General features: G+C 38.0%; 1 protein-coding gene across 1 annotated transcript in view; it reads right to left on the bottom strand.

Annotated features, from left to right (window-relative positions):
- LOC107680943 (glycine receptor subunit alpha-4-like) overlaps positions 1–9536 on the bottom strand; it is a 41636-nt gene that overhangs the window by 15633 nt on the left and 16467 nt on the right. The window contains 4 exon segments of the mRNA XM_016477037.1: positions 2094–2176; positions 3546–3769; positions 5360–5427; positions 5873–6006. Of these exon segments, the coding sequence (XP_016332523.1) occupies positions 2094–2176; positions 3546–3769; positions 5360–5427; positions 5873–6006 (509 nt within the window).

Below are 9536 nucleotides of genomic sequence, written 5' to 3'. Positions count from 1 at the left end.
TACCATACCACTCAGTGGAAACGAGCCATTAAAGTATCGGTTTCTTAAAAAAAACACGTTACTGACTCCAATATTTTAAATGTTAGTGTATATTTCTTTTTATTCCTTTTCAGTGTTACTTTGGGTCAAAAAAATATGTTATTGGTCTGTGCAGCCCGTTTGATTTGTGTGTTCCTTATAATCCACAAAAGCATCTGTTCGCTAAATCTGTGTCAGTAATACCTAAAAAAAAACATTCATTTTTGAAGCCTTAATGCTAAAGGCTCACATAGCCTGTTTTTACAATAATCTTACATTTGTTTAATTTGTCATGTTCCCACTTTTCCTCCATTTTCTTGTCTTTGTCATCATTTTACTTAAACTATTTGTTCCCTTGACAACACTTTTGCACACCCAATTTCCTAAAACTAACTTTCCTCCTTTGTTTTACTGTTCACACCTTTGCTTTAAGCTATACCTCTTGCCTTCAGCATCAGATTTCTCTACCAGGATGTGTCCTTTCCAGACAAGGTGATCCCACCCCTCGGCTGCGTCCTAACACTTGTCAAAACAGTTTTCAGTGGGCCCTTTCAAAGCTCTAAAAAAGGTGCTCTTGTTTAATCAGAAATGATTATGCCCTCCATAACCACTTTGTTAGGCAGTAAACCTGCCTGTCTTCCTGTGTGTGTCTCTTTCTGTCTGACCCTACTCCTTAGAGGAGGGCAATTTTAACTGCGGCCATGGAGGAGGGATTTTTCCACTCATTGAATAAATACTGTAGACATACAGAGGACACAGAAAGGACAGTAAAACACGCTGTCTGTGTGTATTAAGCGCCCTAAATCTTTTAAACCATATGAGTCACTGAATGTTAAATGAATATACTTCAGGTGCTGTCTGTGGTCACGACACATAAATGGGGATTCAAATCAAATAATCCAACAGGCAAATCCAGACGTCAAGCTAAGTGGCATCTGCAGTGCATTTCTGCTCTACACAGATTCCTCATTTGGCTCTTCTGGTTGTTAGAAAGGGGTGTTCTTTTGTCTCAGGGAGGTGGAATTAAAAGCCTCTCGGGCAACTGAGGTGGGCCACATAATAAAGAGGACACAAAATGAAAGTTTCATTATTGATATCCTTTAAAGTGGTTCCAGGAGTTAAGATGCTATCTGCTCTGAGGGCACTGGGGTGGTGAATAGTCTATTTCTTTGACTCCCTCTTTCTTTTATCAAGGTAATAAGGAAGGACACTTTACCCACAATTTTAAAACGAGGATGCTGTGACATTGATACAGAGATTCTACTTCTTTTTGTGCAGTGAGACATAGAAAACTGTTTTGATTTATTCATTTTCTACAGATCTCATAATGCTCAAGGTTACCGGGTTTGCAAGTGGAAATAGACAAACAGTGGATTGTCATTACGATCTTAACAGGATTTGTTAATGGTAGCAGTCCATGGTATACACTAACATTCATAAGATTTATTTTTTTTTGCAGCAGGGATGCATTAAATTGACCAAAAGTGCCAGTAAAGACATAATATTAGAAATGTTCAAATTTTCAAATAAATGTTGTTGTTTGAAAAGCTATCATTAAAGAAAATGTATTGTGGTTTCCATAAAGATATTAAGCAGCAAAGCTGTTTTCAACATTGACAATAACAAGAAATGTTACTTTAACACCAATTCAGCATATTAAAATGATTTCTGAAGTATCACGTGACACTGAAGACTGGAATAATGGAAAAAATAATCAAAGGAATAAATGACATTTTAAAATATCTTACATATACACATATCTTATATATATACAATTTGCAAATTGCAATCATATTTTACTATTTTTTGCTATATTTTTGATCAAATAAATGCAGGCTTGATAAGCATATGAGACTTCTTTCAAAAACATTTCCATCCCCAAACCTTATAACGGTAATGTATATGTTCACCTTATGCAACAATGCACACAAGAACGTTTTTAAATATATTTGCTGTGTTTCACCTTTATGGTGATTGCTATCAGTGCATACATTAACACTCCATATCAGTGTCAGAAGAACTGAATGCAGCAAAGTGTGAGGAGGGAGAAAGGAAGAGAAGAATAGAGTACTCACAGCTTTCTAGCTGCATGGTACAGGTTTGAATGTCCATTGGGAAATTCTTCAAGTCCATGGGACAAGACAGGATAAGTGTTAGCCTAAGACAGAGTGCAAAACAGGAAAGCAGAAAGTGGGGAAGAGTCAGAGTGAACCCACAAAGGGCAGAAAAAAGGTGTTAAATAGAGGATAGAGAAAGACCCAGCTTACAAAGAAGATTCAAAAATGAAAATTGTCATGATTTTATATGTCTCTCTTTTTTTAACAAATATCTGACCAAGCTTTTTAAAATGACTTTGGTGAATGAGAATGGGGCTATCAAGTTTCAAAATGACACAAAAACACCATAAAAATATCACAATAATGGTCAATATGACTCATGCACTACTCCTATAGTGTTTTGTGAATAAATTATTATTTTGAGATGGATCCTTTGAAAGAAAGACCAAAAAAAGATTTAAAAAAATCAAGATGCTTTTGCATTTTTAAGTTTGACCCTAGTGATTGTAATTCCATATAAACAACCTGTACATTGTTCAAAATGTCTTATTTTTTTGTTTCAAAGAAGGAAAGTCATATAGGTTTGGAACAACATGAGTTTGAGTAAATGATGACTGAATTTTCATGCCTTTAAGGGCAGCCATTTTATTTCAGAATGCACCAATATTCAAAATCCCAGTTTATACAGTCTCTCTACAAGATCAGATCTCTATGGCTGTACACTAATTCCCTTTGAGATTAGAGAGTGAATCCCCAAATGAGGCAGTGAATTGCTGTTTTTGTATCATGTGCCTTCTTGGTAATAGCAAACTAACTGCCTGACAGTTTTTTTTCTTTTACATTTATTTATCATGCTGCTGACACATTACGGTTTTAGCCGTGAGGAAGAGTCACCACTAATAGAATAGAATAGTTTAGATAGAGGAAACAGTGTACTTACCTGCTTTAATGCAGTGCCTCCGAGAAAGACAAAAGCCACCAGTGCTTTTTTGAAGAGCCAGATTCTTTTGTGCTGTGATAACCCTAAATTCAAACCCCAAAATATCTACACTTACACACTGATGTGGAGACCTTTTTAGGCTCAACACGTGACATTTTTTTCCCACTGAAGTTCCCAAAGAGCAACCCTGGCATGATTATTTTCAATTCCATCCACCCTTAGAATTAACGTTTTAAATCATATAATTTTTTAAAAGAGCAAAATTTAAAAAAGTGCTAACTTAAAAGTACTAACTTTGTTTCTAGGCCACATATCTCTCATCTTATGTAGGCCTATAGTATGTTTACTATGACTAATAATTGCTCAAATTGGGATCATTGTGATGCTATTAACCAACCCTGTTTACTTTGGCTCATGTCTTTAACATATAATCCTGAAGGAGAATTTTCATGCAAAAAATTGCACTTTTGTACTAATTCTTGTAAAGTCCTCTGTGTTCGCTTAAATCTATGAGAGACTTCACTGCTTACCTAATACTGTATAGCACATTCCCATTCTGAAAGATCCTCAGCAGCTTGTTGTCTGTTGTGACTTCATGGAAGTTTGCACCTTTTTCATTAGCAAAGAACAAGTCAGGTTTCCATATGGAGTCCAGCATAGAAGGGTCCAGGTCTAGAGAAGCATCAGGATATTCACTATAGGCCAATCGAGGGTCGTTCCACTGCTGGCGTAGAAAGACGTTAAGCCTATAATCCTGTAGGAAGAGGGAGAGAAAACCAAAAAACGTTAGGTCCTGAAACCTTATAGGTCGATTTCTGGATTTGATTATTATTAATGTTCCTTTTAGTTTTAATGTTTCGTTTTAGTTCTTCTTTTTCTAACGTTTTAATTGCAAACCTAACACAAGCTGAATCAGATATGCTCTTAAAGGGTTAGCTCACCCAAAAATGAAAATTAGACTGTGTTTTACTCACCCTCGAAGCAGCCTAGGTGTGTATGACTTTCTTCTTTCAGACGAATCCAGCCGGAGTTATATTAAAAATTGTCCTGGCTATTCCAAGCTCTATCATTGCAGTCAGCGGGTGTTGCAGTTGAACCGCATCCGGTAGGGGTTCAACTGCAACTTCAACTTCAACTTCCATGACAGATAATGGAAGTGAGAGAAAAGTGTTTGTTACGTTTGAAATATGGAGATTTTTCTTACAAAAACGCATGGATTCACTACAGGAGGCCTTTATTCACCCCTACACACCCCCGGAGTGGTGTGAGGCATGTTTATTATGAATGCGTGTGCTTTATTTGATGACTTGTGGACTGTTCGACTGCAGAGTAAAACACAAGCTATTTTTCATTTTTGGGTGAGCTACCCCCCGAGGCATCCTAGGTGTATATGACTTTCTTCTTTCAGACGAATCCAGTCGGAGTTATATTAAAAATTGTCCTGGCTATTCCAAGCTCTATCATTGCAGTCAGCGGGTGTTGCAGTTGAACCGCATCCGGTAGGGGTTCAACTGCAACTTCAACTTCAACTTCCATGACAGATAATGGAAGTGAGAGAAAAGTGTTTGTTACGTTTGAAATATGGAGATTTTTCTTACAAAAACGCATGGATTCACTACAGGAGGCCTTTATTCACCCCTACACACCCCCGGAGTGGTGTGAGGCATGTTTATTATGAATGCGTGTGCTTTATTTGATGACTTGTGGACTGTTCGACTGCAACACGCGCTGACTGCAATGATAGAGCTTGGAATAGCCAGGACAATTTTTAATATAACTCCGACTGGATTCGTCTGAAAGAAGAAAGTCATATACACCTAGGATGCCTTGAGGGTGAGTAAAACACAGTCTAATTTTCATTTTTGGGTGAACTAACCCTTTAACATGCCAGTAAATAACTTGTTCTCCCTTGACATTAATTTCTGTTGGAAGACCTGCATTTCCAATGATCAAATCCCAGGTTAACCGACTAACAGACCGTTAACAATGGCAATCTGTATCGGTCAACTGAAACATTCCGCTGACAGAGACATTTAAGCACAGGCTTTAGAGGATGGGTATATCACCGTTACTTTTTTCCCTCAAGATCCTGGCCAATTTTTCATTTTAATTGCATGGAAGACAGTTCATTATCAGCACATCAGCTGACCCACTGGACTCTAAACTAAGTGATGTGCTCCTCAAGACAAGGAGAAGTCAGGTAAGTGACTAAAAACTCACTCAGCAGTATTATAATTGTAACAGGGCATACTGCTTGAAAGAATAGAGAGAAAGAGAAGGAATTCCCCTTTGCAATGCTGAATATTTGATATTAAACCAAACTGAACCATGTGTGATTACATACCATAGTTGTCTCTGTAATGGATCCAAAGCTGTTGATGAAAATATTACAGGTGACATTTACTGGTGGTCCTGTTGAAATAGAAGGGAGAAGTTTCTTACGTTTAGACTAACACTTACTTTTGTTCAGAGAAGTTTGAATAATGAATGAAGATTTTTGTAGAAAAAACCCGATAGTCACCATTTACTTTTATTATATAGAAAAAGACCAGCATGAACATTCTGCCTAACATCTCCTTTTGTGGTTCACGGAAAAACAAAACGTACAGATATAAAATAACGGTGAGTAAATGATTTTTGGGTGAGCTATCCCTTTAATAATAACAACAACAGAACTGAAGATGAGCATTCCTGGTCCTTGATGTATTTGGAGTAATAGCACAAAGTCAGGTCATTGGGTTCTTTCTACTGTCACCTCATTAAGTTTCCAGGAGCCACTATTGTCAAGCTGCTACCAGTTTCACAAGTTATGTTGCAAATATACCGACAAATCCTGTTTGTTTACATTCTGTCACACCTTTGAAGTTGGGCCTGATGCGAGCGTCATAGCCGGAGGTTCTTCCCATCAGCTTGTCCAGAAAGTCCGATGGGGACATAGGCTTTGGGGCTGGCCTGCTGGAGGACTTTATCTCGTCTTTACAGGAGCCCAGTCTGCCAGAGATAGAGAAAGCGAAGAAGAAGGGGTGTAGAAAAAAAAAAACAGCAAGAGAAAGATGAGGTAAAGGATGACAGATACAGTCAGTGATAATGACAAAGAAGACTGGCATGAACCGTTTTAACAGATATTTTAAAAAGAAGTGTTTAAAAAGATTTGTTGAAAAGACCAGCATGCATTTCCTAGCTGGTGGAACTAGCACACCAACATCCCAAACATATGCTTGTGACCTGCAATACTGGTCTATTCATCAGGGAATACAGATGCATAATGCATTAAACATACGTTCGTCATGCTGTGTTTTTACTGAAGCCTGTCACAGTGATCATGGCAAAGAAAAACAGAACCCACAAAATCCCTATAGGCAGGGGGAGGCATTGTGTCTGACAGACTGATGGCTCAATTGAAATGCTGCGAATGTCACAGTTAGGGGAGACGACTTTGATTCCAGTTCCAGCGGGACTCAGTCTGTGCCTGACAGACCTGCCAGGCCGGAGCAAGTGGATCCCAGAGGCCGGAGTCTTGGATTCGACTGGATCTTTTTACTTCTTGATACTTCAGAAGAAGTGTTTTCTGCTTGCTTTTGATACAATTTTAAACAGATCAGTCATGACCCCAGTCCGCAACCCCTGAGGAGCGAAGGGCCATCAGACTCCCTGTCTCCTCCCAACGTCAAACTTTCTGATCAGTGAGTCTTTCTCAGTGCTTTTACCACAGAAAGTGTGGAGTGAATTTTAGTGGAAGCTCCCAGGTGAGTCTCTACTTAGATTGCATAGTGTTTGAAAAAAAAGTGTAACCCAAGTCTGTGTTCTTTCCCGAAGCCCTGGAAGATACAAATCTTTCTTGGAGCGAGAAAAAGTCCAATATGGGTTTAAATTTGCCTCACAGGCTCCAGGGCTTCCTCATCATCCAGTTCAGATCTTGTTTATCCGAAATAGAAGAGAAAGGCTGCTAAATGAATCACCCCCACTTTTTTATGTGGTCCAACTGCCTTAGAAAATGTGGCGTTTCGCTCACATTCATGCCTTTCAGCAGGGTTTATGACGAGAGCGTGCTAGAACAGAACATGCATTTTTAAAAAGTCGCAGGAGAGCAAGGCAGCAATCAAGTTTGTTTCTCAGCCTTGAGTGTCTGACTCACGTTTGCATCCAAGTACCATCAGCATCAGATTTTGTTTATAAACCTCACGGCCCCACGGCTTATATGCCAACTGTGCCAAGTTCATATCGAAGTCTTTCTGAATTTGGGAAGCTTCATTCCATTGAGCTCTTTACAGGTTGGTTTTCCTCTTTCTTGCCCTTTCTTTCACTAGGAGAGAAACCATATATTTTACGTTCTCTCTCGTTCTCCCTCTTTCTCTGTCTCACCTAAACAATCAATGTTCTTCTTAACACCACAGTGTATTACGGACAGTCCGATTACATTCTAATCCCCAGTAAAATGGTTTATATAATATGTGGCTCAGGCACACAAAGAACTGCTATGGCAAGAAGCCATGGCAAAGGTCCATTGCTTGTGTTTGTGCTGGGGGTAATCCATGGTTTCTGTTGTTTTGGTTGTCTGGTATTCACCACCACTTCTAATATTCCAAAGAGATTATGGAGTCGCATTTGAAATGCACAAACTTGTCATTTCAGGCCAGTGATAAGACTGTATACATGATTGCAATATCCATTGTGAAGCTGTGGTGGGTGTAGTGGTATTATAGTATATGTGCTCTCCATCTGTAATGACAAAATGAAAAGTTTTAATTAAAGTGGTAGAGTCCAGATCCATCCTTGGAAAAAAAAAAATGAAAAAAGATTATAGCCAATATTTTATATTGGTTATAGCCAATATTTAACCTTATATTTTGAGAGATATATTTGTCTTTAATGATGAGAGATTCCATAAGAAAACTGTTAAGCATTATTCATGTTTTTAAATATATTTTTGCATTGACATGTTTACATTTATTTATATTTGCAAGCATTCAGCTTACCCTTTGGCATGACACATAATGCGTGGCAAATTTGGTTAGTCATATTTCTTATGGCCATATGTTATATACTTTCTTCTGATTTTTGGTTAGACTTCCTCAAATATAATTAGGAGGAGTAGTTTTGCCTTCATTTTTATCTTAACCCATCTCATTTTGAACAACGGAAGTAAAAAGTGAAACTGCACACTTAAACTATTTTCTAAAATAATTTAGCATTAGTGTTTCATCTGTATTTTAAAATTAACATAATGTTTAAATTATTTTGTTGTATTATAATTATAGTTGTCTTTGGATGTACTGTAATGATTCGTCTGAAATATGATTTCCTCTGACAGCTTGGAAACATTATTTCAGGGCTGCATGTAGAGAAGACCGTTGAAAGACAAATTCCTGCGACAGTTATCTCTTTAGTCTGCATGAAATATTGACACATGAAACTCAGATCTCCTTTAATACAATTTCCCATGTTAGCAATATTTCTTGCAATTTGTGACAGGAATTAACATTTAGCTCAACACGACTAGCGCAGAGAGAACGATAAAACAGAAAAAAATGAATGTGAGTGCTGTAATAAATCTATCAGACAGTCAACAGAAAAGTTCACTAAGGTCACAAAAATAATTATTCACAAACATGCATTGAAAAGATTAAGTTAGCCAGTCACGTGATTACCTGCCATCTCTTTCACAAAAGCAGTCTGTCAACAGCGTTCAATTAAAAAGTAATTAATTAGCTTCAATGATTGACCTGCTGCCCTGTGAAACTATAATTGTCTGGAGGTTTTACTGCACTTGATTATAGAGATGCACAGTGCCTGTGTGTTGAATCTTACATAGTTACTGTCTGTTTTTCAATATTTCTTCTTTTTATTTTTGTCAAGATTATGTGGAAATATTCATGATTGGATTCCTCCCCCCCTCCATGAGTTCTTAGTCATCAGAAACAGTTTCAGATGTTGAATACATCAGCATAATGTATTAAAGCATGCCTAAATTTTCAACGACAACGCAGAAAAGTTTAGAAAGTGGTACAATTAAAGATTAGAATAAAATTCCCCTCTCTGAACTTTTCAGAGGAGTCTGGGAAATAACTGGGGGGATGTTAATGGAGGCAGATCTAAGCTTGTTTCATGCTGGGCTGTTGCCTTCAACTGGGTGATGACCACAACATTTATTTTTTTTATTACTGTAAGCCTCGAGAGATGGCTGACCCCTTCATCAGCCGTCATGAATGTATAATAACTGCTTTATACCATTGCTAACTTCACAGTATCTCAGATCCATTCCCATAAGACAGAACTGTACCAGCGCAGCAATCCAGTCACGTAACTGTGCGAACATGAGAGCTACTCATCAAAGTGTGAGTGGAGTGTTTCTGAGGTGTGGAAATGCTGAGATACAGTGAGAGGGAGCCGCGTAGGGGATTCCCAGGACAACAGCTTATAAACAGATCCGCTGTGGTAGGGATGAAATGAGAAGCTAGAAACTTCAAGACAGAAAACAAAACAATTTCTCTATCGGTCTGGCAAAAAAAAAAAAAAAGGGG

Source organism: Sinocyclocheilus anshuiensis, unplaced genomic scaffold, assembly GCF_001515605.1.
Source record: "Sinocyclocheilus anshuiensis isolate Anshui unplaced genomic scaffold, SAMN03320099.WGS_v1.1 scaffold20, whole genome shotgun sequence".
NCBI classification, from domain to species: Eukaryota; Metazoa; Chordata; class Actinopteri; order Cypriniformes; family Cyprinidae; genus Sinocyclocheilus; species Sinocyclocheilus anshuiensis.
Note: the sequence above shows the minus strand (reverse complement) of the source record. Positions and strands in the feature narration are given on the sequence as shown.